Genomic DNA, 18,394 nt, shown 5'->3' on the forward strand with positions numbered 1-18,394 from the left:
AGTGCTATAACGGAAGGCGGATATCCAAGGCTCGCAATTCAGAAGCAGATGTGAAATTCCAATTTAGAACAAGCAGCAGCTGTTTTCAAGCACACACTCGTGATTGTGGGGCCATCTGCCGTGCGGGAGCGAGCCACGGCCTATTAGCACGCGCGCCGCTGCTCGCTCCCGCAAGGTGGATGCCGCCACAAGCACGAGTGTGTGCTTGAAAATGAGCAGACCGATGGCTAAAGGCCCTCCTAGAGCAGTGCATGCATCCGCCGTGCGGGAGCAAGCAACGGCCAATTAGCACACGCGCCGCTAAAGGCCCTCCTAGAGCAGCGCATGCGCGCTGCCTAGGCGAGACCTAAAAAGTGGGGCCAACCATGTCAGAAGAGGCACTTGCTCACACAAAGCCAATACAATGCTTGCAGCACGAAGGTCAAATCAACAAAGATATCTCTTTGATCAACAGTGCCCAATGAAAATCCAGGTAGGCAGCATCTAGTACATTTTCTGGATAACCACTTTATAAACCAGTTTCATGTGAATTCAGTGTATGTGAATAGATATATTAAAAACATGTGAATTAGACACCTATGCCCTTGAGCTTTTCTTGGCAAATGAGCCTGCCGAGACATTGGATCTAATATGGGGCTCCTCTTTCTTGCGGATCCTTTCTGTCCACCAGAAAGTAGCTAGAGTATGCTTTGGCCACTCTCCCAGAGAAGTATCTTTAACGAGGGAGTAAAAGATGTTCTGGAATTTCACAGGAAGTTGGTTGTGCTGAAAGATGTACCCCCCGCCCACACATGGAAATGCCTTCCGATTTCTTCTCCGGCAGGAGGAGGCCCCTTGGACGAGACAACATACCAGAAATGCAGAGGGGGTGGAGCAATATTCCTAGGGGTAGTGCAGACCTTCCACTCCACTGGACAGGAAACAAACCTCTGGAAAGAAGAGGGGTGCCTGCCTCACTGTTCTTCTTGCTACCGTCCACGACAGCTACCATCCACTCTCTTGCTCAGCGTGGCAGAGGGGTTTTAATTTTAGGACGTCCTTTAGCAGGGTTAGAGAAATTCTGAGCGGTTGTTTGTGTCACTATATAGTTTAAGGTTCCTCCTTGCCAATGCCCGATATTGGGTCCATCTACGACGGCAATGTGTCCTTGTGGAAGCAGTAAAGTGGACTGTTAAAAAATCCTGGCAAGTTTTATTTAATAGCCCATTTTGAATTTGACATGGTGATGACCTAGGGATAGCAAAGTATTTCTATGCATTCTTCAATCCCTATGAGTCTCACCCACTGTGGTGGGTGTACATTTTGGATTGGTTTCTGAACAAGCAGAACAGCTCTCTTGGGAAGGGAAAATGATCTCATGTGTTTGAGGCAACGCTGCTGGAGTAATAAGATTTTTCAATCGTAACAGGTTATTGAATTTAAGTGCCTTATTAAACCAATTTAGCAGAATACAATGTACGTGGATGCAGACACCACAATCTACTACATTACCAGCAATGCAAACTGCAGCCTTGAAAATACTATGTCCTGTGAACAGTCCTAGGCATAACTTGCCTTTCAAACCATGCCAAGTATGCACTGCTTGAATGCCTCAACCACAACAGGCATTTGTTCGCCTTCCTCCAATTACAAATCAACGTTTTTGCACCTGGCGAGTTGGAATAACTGCTAATCGCCACTGGGGGTCACCATCGCTGTATGAAAACAGCATACTTTGATTGGGCATGCAGATATCAACTTGTTTTGGAAGACCGTATTCCTTATACATCTATCTATATAAAAATTCTGAAATGGGCATTGCTCACCAATTTCTATGACCATCTACCTCAAAAAGAATCCATGACATTACACAAAAATGTCAGTACTTTACCAGCCTTTGTTTCTGTTAATACTCTCGTAACTTATATAAACTTAAAGGACTGGATCATGAAAACTTACATTTGGAACCCTTATCTTCTAGTTGAGGAATCAAAGATAGCCAGGAAAGGTAAGCTCTAACAAAGACATCTCCCCAAATTTCAAAGAAACACCCTTTATTATCATCTCAAGGACACAGAGACACACATTTTGGAATCACTTTTCTGGATGAAAACTCAAGATGAGATTTCCAAAAGTAACATACTGCCTACATAAAGTTGCCTTAAAGAAAAAACAGGTACACATTGTTTCCAACACAAACATTAGTTTTGCCTATATTCATGGGCAAGGCTTCCAATTCACAATTTCTCTGGACCAAGTTTGAGAGAAAATTTTCCACCAGTATTATACTAGGCGAATGGAGGGTATGAGAGCACAGCTTTGCAAATGAGTAATCTAGACAGTGGATGTTGGCACAACGGTCACATTTGTGCCCACTTGTTTTCAACACATTAACTGCTCCATCAAGACACACCAACAAAGACAGACATATTGCCACTGGAAAGGACTGAATTACTTACCATGGGATAATAATAATTGTATGGATACTGGTAGTTATACTGTTGGTACCACTGGTAATACTGTTGCTGTTGCATAGTTGCCGGATCTCCAACTGGATACTTTAAAAAGGAGGCAAAGGAAATGGTGAGATTACATTTTTGACAGTAAAAAAAGGTTAAAAAAAGTATATAAAATTCAAAATATACCTGACCATGGGCAATGCAGTAAAACATTTGCCATTTCAAAACCATAAAGACAAAACACATGTGAAATGGAGAGCATAGGACCTATCCTGCTGAGAAAGCTGCACGCGACAGCCTAATGGATTTTAACTAGGACAAACAATGGACCATTAACCTCAGACCAAAAAGATGATATGAAAATTAAAAACTTAATGCAGAGGCCTACATAACTAAATACAAGAGGAGTCAGTAGGCACTCCTGGATAGTTTTACTATTTTTAGCGCCTCTACTGTTATTAAGTTTGCCCGACAGTTCTTGACAATTCCACTTATATTTAAATAGTTTCATATCAGAAGCCATGTTGACAATGTTGCCATGTCGGGTACAACTGTCAATTCTGGAACTGTGTGACTTGTCTGACGTCTACTATGAAGTATGTAAAATCGGGGTAGTCAATGGACTGAGGAGCTAGATAGAAATAAAATAACTGCGGCTAAACGCTTCTGCATGGCCTAGAAAGTGTGTGCCATTTGGCTTTATTTTGGAGATTAGCCAGGTGTGATCTTCAATGAATGTGCCAATAATAAGTCCACTGGAGGGGCTCCATCTTTTTTTTTCTGTTCACAACTGTACTCAAAGGGTTAAGATACCCAAAGTGTGCCAACTTCAAGTTGTGGTGGCTACTGCCCTATCAACTTAAAATAGGCGTTGAATGGTAGTGGAGACCTGTAGTCCAAAGAACATGCCTTTTTAGGTCTCGCCTGACCAGCTTTGATGTTTGATCGTGATCACTTTCACAGCCGCTTTGCATAGGCAATAGGTCTCGCTTTTGGGACCTTATAAGTATTTAGTTATGCAACTGTTGCATGGCTAAACACTTATAAGGTCCCACAGGCGAGACCTATTGGCTATGCCAATGCTTGTTACATTTACTGTGTTGCGAGACTGCCTTCTAGCGTCCCTGGTTGAAGGTCTGCCCCATCACCATGACCAGGGTGTCATGCCTTAGTTTTGTGAGGAACGTTCTCTCATGGACACCGATCAGAATATCACACTAGTATGTAGTCTGGGTTCCTCCAAAATTGTGGGATGTCTTGGCTTCATGTTTAGCTGTCTGAATAGCAGCTGCACAGTAGACAAATGGTGAATGCTTGATGTAACACCAACCTGCAGCAACTGCCCTTTACATGTGCTGGCTCACCACAACTATTAGAAACTAGACAGACTTTCACACAGAACATTTTTTTTTGTAAACATTTTTTTAAAAACATTTTTCATTTCCTCTACCAGTCTGAATGCTGGCCTTGCCGACCCTTCCCCACGCCAATAAGGACTGACACTTATGACTGCCTTCCAACATACGAAAAAAGAAAGTTCCAGCACTCAGCAACTAATCAATACGATATTTGTAGTATCTAGGACCAGACCACCTCTGGCCTGACTGTACGCTCTGCAAATCCAATCCTTTAGGCCAATAATAACTGAATAGCAATCTTCTTAAATTAAGACAGAACGGAACAAGGAAGACTTCTAGGCTTTAGGCAAGTGTACGCTTATTACAAGGCTTCTGAACTGGTACTATATTCAGTCTGCACCACCATCAATCGCAACCGAGAAACCCAAGATAAGGTACTTGCCAAAAATTAAGTGCAGGTATTCAAGACAAATTCACTTGCTTACCATCAGAACAGCAAGAAGTGCAATAGATTAAACTGACATATTCCCAATTACAATGAAACACTGCATTGAACTGCCAGACACCATTGTTTCAGACTAATCAAAAAGGGAAGGGAAACAAGCATTGAAAATGCAATAGGTCTCGCCTTTGATTAAGTTGAAGCCATTTGCTTTGCTAATGGTATTGTATAGCAAAGCAAATGGCTTTAACTTATCGAGCACCTCAAAGAACAATAATTGGGGGCTGCTCCAAAAGCACTGAGTTGTGAAGAGTATCCAACACTTTCCAAGAGGGGAGGGGTTTGAAAGCAGATCCTTAGCCTTTTCGCCCCCAATGAACTCTGTACCTGCAGCGTGGCTCAAAAGCACAGCGAGGGGCGGCATTTTATCTTCAGCACAGCACTGGTTCGCGGTGAGCGCGCCTCAAAGAAGCCCCTTTGGAAAGTGAAATGGAATGCTTTTAACCCGTGCTGCTGGTTCACCTGAAAAAAGTCAAAGATGCAATCTAAAAAAAAAAATAAAAAAAAAATAAATAAAAAAAATCAGGGTTGTATGAATGCAGAGAGGGAGGTCCTCTTCCTGCATAACTCAATGTGGCTCCAGTGCTGCTCTGCGAGGTGTGCGTGGGTTAGACGAGCCTGTGTTACTCTGTCGGCTGCTGCTGCTCCTGGGCCCCAGCTATGTGATCCTGCACAGCGGCACCCGTAACAACACGGTGTGAACAACTACGCCAATTGCGAGTTCGAGTGGGCAATCAGAGGGCAGCTGGGAGGAGGGTACTAGACTGTAAAGTCCACAGCCGGGTCAGCTGCGAGAAACAGGCAAAGACCAGTTACCCGTGCTCTAAGGCGGCAGTATAACTCGCCTTCTACATCCACCTGGCCCCGCTGCTCTGATGGAGCCCAATGACTGATTGGGAGGGGGAGGAAGCCGCTTGGAAAGACACCACAAAGAATGTCAAACCAGCCACGGCATCGCTCTGGTTGATGTTTGGGAGGGGTGTTCTGTGCAGAAAGGCATTAAGGCGCTCTACTAAATAAAGAAGCCACTGTTGGGATTGCTGCTTGATGCTGTTTGGGACATGGGAGGAGAGCCTCACAGTTCGAGAGAACGATAGTCAGGAAGGAAGAGGGAGCCGAACTCGCTGGTGGTCTGAGTGCCGGTTGCTGGTCGAGTCAACCGTTCCAGACGTGTGAATGGAGACAGCCGGCGACGGCTGGAGGGAGGAGGTGGGGTAGCAACAAAGTAGCGTAATAGAAAAAAAAAAAAGTAGCGTACGAGTATACAATGCCATTCCACACAAACGCATGCGATGGTTTAAAAAAAAAAAAAAGTGCAGCAAGTATAAGCCTACTGTGTCACGCTGCCAGTAAGAGATCCAATCCCGCGTGGCGTGGCCTAACAAGGACAGGGAGGCAACCAGGAGGGGCTACAAACCGTCCGGGACAATCAGCAAAGTCGGATTGGAATAATAAGTGACGAGAAACAACGGTTACCAATCTAATTTGGAGGCGGAGCTGAGACATGGCTTCGGAATCCGTATTGATTCCAAAAAGCCCTCGCATGGCGAAAGCAGCGCAAGCGCGCTGCTAACGCCAGGCGAGACCTAAAAAAGTGTACCCAGAAATCCAAAGGGGGAAAAAAACGAATCTGTTCTCTAACATCACAAGATTATATAACACCCAGCTGGATGCACAGAAATCTGAGGTTTGCTTTAAAAAATACGTCATTATGGGCTATAAAAGGCTAGGATTAGCATACAGGCTGAACTGTAGATTTTTAGGTCTCGCCTGACCCAGCGCATGCACTGGTCTGGCGAGACTTATTGAGGGCTCCAAAAAGTGCTACGAGGCCAGCCTGGACCTACAGTGCATGTGCGCGGGCGCGCGCGCCGCGATTTACCGCGATTACTTTCACATTCGCGGCAGATAGGTCTCGCTTTTGGGACCTTATAAGTATTTAGTTATGCAACTGTTGCATGGCTAAATTCTTATAATGTCCCAAGGGCGAGACCTATTGGCTATGCCAATGCTTGTTTAAATTAGGAAATAGTTTGTTAAAAACGTAAACAATGCAAACACTTAGGTTCACGGAGGAATGTGTGGTGCCAGACAAATGCAAAAGGCACAAACAGCTCCAGGAGCTTCTCATTAAGTGGTTACCGTCACTGTCACACCCGAACTAATCCTGCAGCCAATTGCCCACATCCCCTCACACAACTGTAGTATCTCTAGCCATAGCCATAGACTGAGGTTATGACATTTGAGCATCTACCAGCCACAGTGAACATAAATATATATATTTTTTTAAAAGGTGGAATTCATGGTGTGCATGTAGGACAAGTTGGCTCAGTCCCATGCAGTGAAAACCTTTAGGCCACAGCCACTGGCATTGTGTGGCAGGAGAAGACCAAATTATGTGGCAAATTTGAGTAAATTATGCATCAACAAAAGAATAAAGCGGCGTAAGGCAGCACATTTTGCGATAGCATTACTTATTTTGTCATTTTTAAACAGAGAAAACTGTCTGGGCAAAGATTTCACCGCATTAGTCCCAGTTTAACACCCAAATACAGCAATAAGCAACAGAAAGGTAACCAGTCAACCTAAGTTAATGGGCCTTCTCCACGTTTTTAGTAACTTTTGATCCATCTGATCTAGAATCTGCAGATTATGCTGCACGCTATGGATTATGTGACACATTTGAAATATAATTATGCTGCAAAAGATGCTGCAAACTAGTACACGTCCATGCCCTGTGGCTGACAGTTTACGTACGGTTGTGGGAAAGAGCACTTCCTACTGCTAAGGCAAGCTATGCATTTAAATATATCATCCGTTCAAAGTGTTATATTTTTAATAATGCAAAGCCTTCACTGTTGAATACTTTCATGGAGTAGTGCCAAAGATAATAGTTAAATCCAGGAGTATCACTACTTCTGAATAGCAGTCATGAGCTACATATGAATATTGTCTTCGATTGAGGTGATAACTGGTTAAGTTACAAAACCTGCCTTTACACCATGTTACTTTTCAAATACAAAGGGAGTTGGGTGGAGACTAACTTTATCAGTTTCACAACCGCTAACATTTATTATGAACTTCATGAACCAATAAATATATTTTGGTTCAAGGATCTAAGCCCACTAAAGAACAGCATAATCTAACAAATTGCCCACCAGACCACCGCAGACAGCTAGCTCATCAGCCCTCAACATCAAGAAGTCATTCAACAAATTAAAAATAATGAAATTAAAATAATATACTTCTACATGAAATAAAAAAGGCTTTTTTGTTGTTGAAGATGTGGTCATGTCCATCTCCGTTTAAATACAAATGTTTCCCAGAGACATTTTGCATTGTGCACTGCAAAGCGGTTCATCATCCTTGATGTATTTGATCAACAGATCTGCAGCAAGTTTCTCTGACAAGTTTAGAAAATGACTGATATTCAACGCGGAGACTGTATAATGATCCCTCTTGTACCTCATTGCTGCAAAGCAACCCTTTGAAAATATAAACATTCCACTTTACCTGTACATTCTCCTGTCCATCAGTGGATTCGTTACTGACACCGGCAGTAGAGTTTGCTTTGCTGATGTTTGCCAGAGCCTGGCGGGCTTTTTCCCATTCCGGATTCTCCTGCATCTGAGCATCCATCCCATTCTCCATGGAGCCACCATTTCCCAAATTATAATGCTGAAGCCTTTATGTGGAAAAAATAACAGCTTACTAGCACCATCACACAAACTTGCCCCACTACCATTAACTCTCTCTTGTTTCAGGTTTCATGCGGCCTTAAACTCAGTTTCAGGGAAAATCAACAATTTGGATTTGTGAGTGAAGTGTTTCAGGTCTCCATAAATCTAGTGCTTAAAGGGTTGGCATTGACTATTACCTTCAGAGATTAGAGTTTCCCAGTAAGCACATAATAGAGAGTCTGATCCTACAGATATCCAGGCTTACAAAAAAGAAGCGGATGACAAAATAACATTTCCTATGTATCCCAAGGAACATAAGAATCATATGTCAAACTCCTCCAATCACAAACAGACCTTTGTAAATATTTACACATCCCTTACCTAAGCAAATCTTTCATGAGGTAACCACAGAGTGAAGGGTTTACACTGCTTCTTCTAGAATCTAGGCTACCACACGTTGATTTGAAAAATACAGATTCTACTGCAAAACTAGGGGCTTCCAAATATGCTGGCTTAAATCATAAATTACACGAGGTGCACTGATTAGATTTGCAATGACATGTTCAGATACTCTTAACATGTTCTAAACTCACCTGAATTATCTACTGCCTGAATAATAGCTTGCATACCTAGCAACTGCTGAAAAGGCACTAGAATATGGCTAAAAAAAAAGGGCATCAGTCTATTTCTGTCTCCGCAAACCTTGCAACAATATCACAAATGAACTGCACACGGGCAATCAAATAGTGAAATAACTGAACAATCATGAAACATCCTCAGCCACACGCACACACATATATACACACACACACTTACAGTAAAGGCTAATACGAAAACAAATCATACTTATGCTGGTGGTTCTTCAGAGCAACCTTGAGCCTGAAATGTCTGCATCTCTCAAAGCTTACACATTAAGAAAATAGAATACAGACCCATTCCTAACTTTAGAGGAAGCAGTAAGAGAGACAGGACTGATGTGATCCGGCTACTCTACAAACAAACATTCTGTGCATGCCCCCAAAATAAATATCTGAGTATCAAAGGAGAAGCCTGGTAGACTGATTTTAGGAGCCTCATTACTAAAGGACGTTTGAACGCAAGGACTATGTGATATGCTTAGGCTATTTGGTTTTAGGTTTAAACCTATAATAACTGATAAAACCCCACTGAAAGGAAAATAGCCATCACTGGTGTAATCATATAAACACCGAAAAAACACCTTTGCAACCACAAACTAAGTGCCATTCAAAGAAAGGAAAAGATGAGGGAGTCATTTTTATTTCGTCCTTAAGGAGCAAGTACAATGTAACTTTGTTATACAAGGTAGTTTCAAGAGAGACTGGGCTAACATTATTCTGCTTCAGTTTTGTTGTTTAGGGATGTCACTGAAACACTGTCTCTTCCTTCTGCTTTTTTAAGGTTTGTTGTCTTTGGTCTAAAGATGCAGGGTTTAGATGCATTTTTAGGTCTTATTTAGTTATTTTAGAAACTGTAGAGAATAGGGAAATATCAAAATCATATTTGAAATTTTGGCTTCATTGATAGGTAAAATGGCTGGTTTAATTAGAATCTTTTCTAATAAGTAGCATCACATTTACCCACACAGAGAATGGGTGAAATCCTTTGACACATCTGCCCCCCTTTCCAGTGACTCAGTATTGATTGCAAGTGAATTGCCAAACACCCCAGTTTTCAAACATTAAATGCAAGATGTAGTGACAGGTATGTCTGAAAAGAATGTTGTCACCAAGCATCTGAGATAGTAGTGAAAACATGACACCAGGCGTTTGGTAAACATGGAACACAGTGCCACTTGGAATGCTGCTGAAAAAAGTTCCTACCAAGTTCAATTAAGATTGGAGTGATATGGTTTGTATTTGCAGTAATTCAGCTATGTATATGAACAACTTGTATGATGGCCTGTCAAAATCGATACCCGAGCTGAAGTGCTTCCCTGTAAGAGATCCTTGTCACTAGCTAGAGTGTATGCTGAAAGCATCTTTACAATCTTCAGAGTTAATGAAGAATGCTATTGACTTAGTAGTCCATTCTGGTGCAGTAAAAATGTATTTGGTCCTCATATACCCTGTGCACACACTACCTATACACATGCACTATCAGTGCAGAAAGCAAGCAATAATTAAAATTTAATTTAAAGTCCATAAACACCGGAAAAACACCGTTTCTGTTTTTAATGGTGCAAAAATGTGTAACTACTGATAACCACTGTTTAAGGTATTGAAAAAACTGGAAAAACCGCACCAGAATTCACCAAAAATAGAAACTGAAAACAGGAAAGCCTAGATAGGCTCATTTTGTAGGACTTTTTCCAAGGACCGAATAGAGAGAAATTGGGCACGCTGCTCTAGATCTGCTGGCACAGGATGAATGCTCTGTTCTAATGACCAAGTCGTGTAAACTAGCTCATGTGTAAAGCGGAGGAGCTAGACATTCACAGTTTTGTATCTGTGAGGCAGAGATACAAAACACTAGTGTCTCCTCCCATTCCTTGAAACATTCAATGCCAGCATAACCGATAAATGTTCTAGTTCATTGGTGGTTGAATCGTGAATAACAACCAGGAAATCCATAGAAAATTCCAGCTGCGTAGAAAACATGACTGCAGGATAATCAGAATCAATGACAGTCCATTTCTACAGGCTATCAAAATGAATAAAAAATAAATAAATAAAAGACTCCATAAGATTCTTGGTCCCAGATTTGCATGCACGAACAGGTCAGTTGCCAAATCCCCAATGAACAATTGAGAAGTGTTGTATTAATATTATGCTGAAAGGGCTAGAAAGGTACTCTGACTGAATATCTGTTGATCAAGGTGCAGTGGTTGCTCTGCCAATAAAACTGCATTTCGTCAATTACAGAATGATTTTTCGCCTGAGGCACACCCGATCGTAATCGGTTGTGCAGGCCGTCAAAGGTAACCAACTGCACTATATCTCTTGTACTGTGGAAGGCATCCATAGAAAATCTGCACTATGAAAGCACCTGCCGATAGTCTGGGTGAAAGCCTAACTGGAATACATTATAGCCCACAGGGCCAAGGACTGACACTTTGCCAGACTATGAAAGACTGCAGACCAATGATGACAGGGCATATTAGAGACATGCTAACAGTCGGCTGTGATCTGAATTCGGTGAAATAGCCCAATATCTGGAATTCTTTGCCGTTTTCTTACAAAGAAAAGGAGAACGGCGACATGCCCAACAAGTGGTGTATGTGAATTAATGGAAAAGCTAATCCTGAGCAACTGCATTGGAGGCAACCAAATCGTGGAAAATCATTTTTAAAGCAATCTAAATATATCAAAAATAAATTGAAACATTAAAAAGATATCATTTTAAAGGATAATCCAAAAATTAAGTGGAGTTTGGGGCTAGTGAGGGGTTGAATGATCGGTGACGTTTAGGAGTGATGAGAATCCAGATATGGAAATGAGTTTTCAGGTTTCAGAGATGGGTGGAATTTAGGGGTGATGGGGACTTTCAGGGACCGGAAACAGGCACTGTTAGAAGTGGCGAGGAGCAGGTTTAAGGGTTGGAGAATGGGTGTAGTTTAGGGGGTGGCAAGAGGTTTTTAGGATTCAGGGACAGAGTGGAGGGTGTTGAACGATTGTTAGGGTTCACAGAGGGGTGGAGTGTATGGCTGGTGAGGGTTTTTAAGGTTCAGTGATGGATAGAGTTCAGGAGCGCTAGAGGATGTTGGGTTTAGGAATGGATGGATTTGGAGGTCATGGATGGGTGAAGTGTATGGGCAAGAATGTTTTAGGATTCAAGAATAGTTGTGGTTTAGGGTGGTGATGGATTTTGAGGGTTCAGGTATATCTGGAGTTTAGATAGAGAAATTTTTTTTTAGGGTTCAGGTATGGGTGGTGTTCAGAGGCGGTGGGTAAAGTGAAGGGGGGTATTTAGAGGCGGTGAGTTTCAAGGATTCAGAGATCGGTAAGGATTAGGCATAGAAATGGTGTTTAGGGCTGGTGGCAGCAGCAGCCCATCGTTGATTGCGGAGGGGCCTCGCCTGCCACCATTTTCCGAGCAGGAAGGGTGTCTGTGAGGTTGGGCAAAGGTCGGCCTGACAGACACGCTTCATGGTTTGGTCAGGCAGCAAATTGCTGTACATGCTCAGGTGCCTGAGCTGACATTTGATGGCTGAAGAGGAGTGTGAACCCCCCCCTGGCAAAGGGTTCTGTGAGCCTCGCCCTCATGATAAAGGGGCGTGTCACTGATCGACTCGGACACCTCAGTTTTAATCCCTGAATTACTTAGGGCTGAGCGACCATCAGTAACACTCGCCTCAGTATGGGGTGTGGTCAGCAATCGCACAGACCCCATTCCACTATGTGACGAGTAAGGACCCCCCCCAATAACATCAGCCAATGAAAGGAAGTGGCAGTCCCATTCAATGATCCCTCTAATTATTTTCCTCTGTGTGCGGAAGAGTAAGGTCTCTATGTGCTGCAGCCAAGGCTATGTGCGCCAAGAACCTGACCGTGCGAGTAGACCAGGGCTTTGAGTGGGATGAAAAAACTCTGGGATCTTTCAAAGGGGTGTAACCGATGCAATTAAGGGCGTGGCTTAAAAGCAATTGAGCTAAAAATGTGCATCGCATAGTGTGCCACCCAACTGATATTTTGCTGCTTCTGTCATTGCATCCAGATATATAATACAAGTAACATTACACCTACAAAAAGCCAAGACTATTGGCTTTGTCAATGGTAGTTTTTTGCATCAAGTTGTAAATATTGAAAATGCTTCCGCTCTTGTGGTTGAGGCTTAATGCTCGAGCTGTCGACTTAGGAGATGGGTTTTGCGTCTCGGATCAGCTTAACATCCTGTGATTCTGGGCAAATCAATTAATCTCCCCATGCAAAAAAATAAATAAATAAATAATAAATCATGTAAAGCGCTCCAATACTTTTGGGTTGAGTTCACACTATATAAAAACTTGCTGCATTTATTTTCTAAATGCGGGGTAGAAACCATAACAGATGGAGAAAGAATGAGGAAAATAGAGGGAAAGAGAAAGGGAGGGCAGAAAGGAAGAATGAAATATAGGAAATATGAAAAAGGAAGAAACCGCAACAAGAATGGGAGGTCAATAAAAGGATGGATACAAAGGTGAAAGGTTTGAGAGAGGGAAGAGTAAAGTTATATTTGCATTGGTGGGTGCACATAAGAATGGATTGAAGGATGAATGTTTGATGGACGGAAACCTGGATGGAAGGGTGAAATGATGGGTGGTTGATAAAAGGTGGGTGAAATAATGGATGGATGGATAGATGGATGGAATGGTAAAGGATGGATGGATTAGATGAAAATACAGATGATGGGAGCATGAATAGACAGGCGAAATGAGCCCCCCCTAAGCAAAATGTTTTGAGGTCAGGCCCCCCCTCCAAAACTTTATGACAAGGATTGGGGGAGCGGGAGGGACATGGCTGCGTGCAGGGAGCGGGGCTTATGAGATGATTTCAGGAATGCTTTTTCTATAGCTTATGAACGGCACTAAATATGAGACTTATAAAACAGCAAATGCATCAAACAAAAACAGATATCCCAAACAAACTGCTCCCCATAATTGGGGTGTTGTGAGCCTCTCACACCCTTTGACGCCAATGCAACTATACCTGCTGCACTAATAATAACTGCAGTCCTGGGTAGCAGGCTATCTCCTTTACCTCTTTTACCTCTTCCCCTCCATGATGGATCATCACCTCTCTCCTAATGCTTGAAAGGACAATAAGCTCTGATGCCCCCTTTTTGTTTTTAAAGGTAGACAGTCATATTTGTGATGCAGTGGGCCTCCCAAATCCCTGGGCCCCAGTCCTGCTGCATCTGCTCCTTTATGATAACCAGCAGTGGCCACTTACACACTTGGCAGCAGTACCAGCTTCAATAATGAATGTCCCTTAAAAAAAAAAAAAAAAAAAAAAATACTTATATTGTCCCCTTCTTTGGGGTATCTCGCTGAATAAGCAGTCTCTGGCCATTTGTAAACATAAAAATGAGTCTGCATACAGCGCTTCCTATTCTGGGCCTTCTCTTTGACAATATCTATGAATCTCGCTCCTTTCCTCGGTCTCCTAGACCAGTACTGTGAGGCCCCAGGGGTAGAGAGGATTAGGGCTCTGCATCTGAATGCAACCCCGCTGGCCTTCTACCGGCCACCCCATGGACTCCACTTTCACACAAAAACTGCCCCTGAATGGTTAATACTGACTTTGTGATGCCTCTGCCTGAAATTGAAGTGCGGGTGGTAGTGCAGAAAGTTAAAAAAAGAAAGAATGGAATTATGAGTTTCTGCAGCAGCGTTTTCCACATAATTATCAGTGTATTGCATTTGCTACATAATCTGCAGATTTCAACAAAAAAAACTTGTTTCTAGCTCAAACGGAACAAAAGTTACTTAAAGCTTGACAAAGTGTTCCGGAGCAGTGGAAGGCCCTTTGCAAAGATTGACTGGTAATCTTGTGGTTGCTTGCTGCTGTATTTGGGTGCTACACTGGTACTAATGAGGTGAAATATTTCCCCTGACAGTGTTACCGTGAGTTACAATGACAAAATAATGAAGTAATGCTAACCACAAAATGTGGCGCATTGTGCCGCATAATTCACCTTTATTTGCTGCATAATTTAGTCAAACCTGCCGCATAATGTCCTCTTCAGCTGAATAATTCCAGTGGATCTGCTTAAAAGCTTTATGGTGGCAAATATCTATTCTTTTTAAGATGTAATGTAAAGGAGTTATCAGCTGGGATCTTGATTAGTGGAGACACTTACAAAAATGTGCATTTGATACAGTTTGATTACTTATTACTAAAAAGTATGTTTTGTAAGAACTTGCTTTATCTCAATCACTGCATCATGTTGCCGCTGCCTAGCTTAGAGTATGTAAACACTGTTTTAAAATAATGACTTGCATATTCACAGTGCTTTCTGCCACAGGCTGGGATCTCATAGCACTATATACAGGGCCATTGGAATTATGCGCAGGAGAAGACCAAATTATGCAGCATGGTTGACTAAATTCTGCAGCAAGCAAAGGCAAATTATGCTGCATATTTTGCGATAGCATTACTGCACTATTTTGCTATTTTTACACTTGTTAACATTGTCCTGCCCTTTATTGCCCCTCATAAGTACCACATTAACACCCACATATAGCAGTAAGCAACAGAAAGGTGACCAGTCAACATTTAGAAAGGGCCTTCCACTGTGAGGTAACATGTGTTGCTGCATTTTTCAATCTGCAAATTATACAGCAGATGATGGATTGTGTGGCAAATGCGGGAAAACCATAACTATGCGCTGAGTGCAGGGTGAGAATGAGGAGTGAGTTGTCTGAATGCAGGGTGAATTCTCAGACACTTTAAGTTAATCAGCATGTTATTGATGGGCGTAGGGTTTCAGATACAAGTTAAACTATTGCTACTATGGAATTAAATCAGGGAATCGAGGGTGAAGGAAATAAATAATGTGCTGATCCTGCAACAAACTTCCAGTCTTATGATTAGGGTTGCCAGCTCATTATTTTGATGTTGCAGACGATACAAAAATTAACAGTCACCTAAAGCCCTATTTTCAGCACTTATCTGTGCATACTTCGAAAAGCAAATATAAAGTACTTTTAAATGTGTTCTAGGGCTGCCTGAATGTTTCATGACTGAAAATAAAAGGAACAGACAGAAAGTCAAATTACAAATGAATACATACTTTTTTATTTAAGACCCTATTTAGTGTCAAAGCAAGGTCTTTGCAGGCTCTTTAAACATACATGGCTGGCCTTTTTTCTATTGGCAACCCTTTTTTATATGCATTTTCATGAAATGCATTTTCACACTACAGCAGTATATGTAAAATACAAATGTAAGGAGGAATAGGCAGAGTCGGGGCCCAGGGGGTACTGGAAAAAGAAGGAAAAAAACCAGCCTCCATAACCAGTTTCCAAAAGGTGTGCAAATGGTCTTTAAAGACCTGTGAAAAACCGGGGCCTGCTGGAGTCTTAATAAGACTCCAGACACTGCCCAGCCCAGCCCCAAGCAGCACACCCACTGACCTCTGGCGGCTTCGGAGTAAATGAAGACAGCCTGGAAATGCAGCAAGTAAACATCGCTGCACTTCCAGGCGTCTTCATTTACATGTCCTTTCAGAGGCCTTCGCGCCCCCCTGGGAACCCATCCACTCCCCACAGTTTGAAGAACTGTGGCTTAAAGGGTGGAGAGATTAATAGATAGGAGGGATGAAAGGACCTCTTCTAGGGAGGACAGGCCTAACTAGCTTCACTCTCATACATATGGGGTACTAATCGAATGGGGGGGGGGGTTTAGTTTGCTTTTTGGGTATCCCAGAGTCCACAATACGTCTTCGACAACAGCTAAAGGCGGTCTATAGGCAAGACCTGGAAAGGCCTGGCTAGGGAAAGGTTTAAAGTTAGTGGCCCCTGAGCCCAGGGGCATGAGGTGCCCACAGCCATCTCTCCTTTACTACCAGATGACGGTTCCAGGAGTTCTTACCTCCTTGCAGAACAGTGCTTGTGGGGCACATTCTTCTTGAAGTTAAACCCTACAAAATGGAATTCCTTCCCCTGCTTTGCAAAGATCTTTACCTTTTGTTGAAGAATGGCATATAGCGATCTTTTGCCTTGTCTTTGTTGCGTGTCTTTTCTCAATAGAGAGAGGCAGCGGGCCGATTGTGGGCATTTGTGAAAGTATTCCTGTTAATCACAGCGCCCGTTAGGAGCTGCAATTAACAGGAATACTTTCACAAATGCCCACAATCAGCCCCGCTGCCTCTCTCTATTGAGAAAAGATATGCATCAAGTACAAAAGCACGACATGTGCTTTACACGTCATGCTTTTGGACTTGCTGCATTTTCATAGGTGCCAAGGTTTCAGATTGCTATGTGTGACATTTTCATAAATTCAATGGAATTATGAGTGACATTTCAACAACTAAGAGTGACACTTTCTCACAAGCAAAAGCTAGCAATAAAGACGAGAGAAACACAAATCTGAAATTGCAGGCATTTGAGCAACGGAAAAGTCTAAGGTCTTAAAACTGCTGCAAAACGACAGAAATGGAAGAACACTAACCGAGACAGAGTGCATGCTTGCAGTTTTTAGCAACAGAGTGAGCACTCTGCAGCTATCATAATGCATAGATCGACAGGAGAATGCGGATAGTGATACACAAAGCGCTTAGAAGCTACATGCCAGAGGCACCAAACAATAATTAAATATGCTATTAGGGATTATGTGTTTGTTACCCATGTGATAAAATAATACGAACAACGACAACTGTTATTTATTGCATGTGAAAGGTGCAAGCCACAGACAGTATACTCAATATATCCATTACATTATGGTTTTACCAGGGCTGGCTATGTACTCATATTCTCAAGTCACTGTTTTGTTAATGTATAAAGTAAAAACAACACCTGCCTTTTTACAGTACTTTGAAACATTAAACCCAAAGCAGTTAGCACTGCATTATTTGTAAATCTACAGATTTACCGATCTGGTGTTGCTGTCACTTGAAGCTGCCAACAGCAATGCCTTCTGAAATTCGGCTTTGAATCTGCCCGCTCGAGGTTGTAGGCGCAGTACGAATGTTATTGTGCGCTAGGGTGGTACTTGAAAGAATATGTTCCCGCAACCTTACAGTGCTCAACGTCCTCTGTTGCACCACCAGAAGTCCGGGGATTTGAGTGCATAAAAACAAACAGACAAAATCTGAATCTCTTAAATGCCGCCAAGAAAATCATTACAAGCATTTTTCAAACAAATACTATAGGGGCCCACGCGTTCCGAGCTAAAAAAAAAAAACATTCAACGAAAAAAGACAAAGAAAAATCGTAATTTTAGATGTTCCGTTTTAGAACATTTAACCGATGAATAGATCTTCAGCGCCATTTGTTTTCGTGGCAGTCACTTAGGCAGAGATTGTTACAAAGGCTGGGTGTCCTCAAAGGTGTTGTAGAGACAAGCCTCATCCCTGACGGTCCTTGTCATCCAGCACTGCAGCGCTGTGTAGGTACGAAATAGTTTGGGATCTGGTTATGCCCCGAGGAGTGCCGCCAAGCATGGGGAGCGTGGTTTAACAAAGCAGTACCATTTAACTCAACTTGAGATCTGTTGGAAGAGAATAACTGCAGCGCCAAACCCCCAGATCCTGTGTGCTCAGTGACAAGAGAAAACGTATAGTTTCTTACCCGTCTCTGTAGTTTTGCAGCTTGAAGGCTTTCTGGATTCAGTAGGCTGTGCATTATTCTGCCATCTTGTGGTTGGGTCCGGAATCGTAGTATATTCTCTCCTTTTTTTCTTTCATGGCCCAGGTGGGCGGCGATGTCCCACCATTTGGTGGCCTTCGTGACGTTGGCGCGCTTCCTGCGGAAGCTCC

The 18,394-nt window shown here is 42.6% G+C and overlaps 1 protein-coding gene across 4 annotated transcripts in view; it reads right to left on the reverse strand.

Moving 5' to 3' along the window:
- LENG8 (leukocyte receptor cluster member 8) overlaps window positions 1-18,394 on the reverse strand; it is a 132,284-nt gene that overhangs the window by 87,770 nt on the left and 26,120 nt on the right. For all 4 annotated transcript variants that reach the window (XR_014966447.1, XR_014966446.1, XM_085616345.1 and 1 more), the window contains exons 2-3: window positions 7,812-7,983; window positions 2,439-2,537 (exon numbers count right to left, since the gene is read on the reverse strand). Coding sequence is in view for 2 of the 4 variants with exons in the window: in XM_085616345.1 (XP_085472471.1) it covers window positions 2,439-2,537; window positions 7,812-7,983 (271 nt within the window). In the remaining 2 variants the exon portion in view is untranslated. The remainder of the gene's footprint in view (window positions 1-2,438; window positions 2,538-7,811; window positions 7,984-18,394) is intronic.

Source organism: Triturus cristatus, chromosome 7, assembly GCF_964204655.1.
Source record: "Triturus cristatus chromosome 7, aTriCri1.1, whole genome shotgun sequence".
Taxonomy (NCBI): Eukaryota; Metazoa; Chordata; class Amphibia; order Caudata; family Salamandridae; genus Triturus; species Triturus cristatus.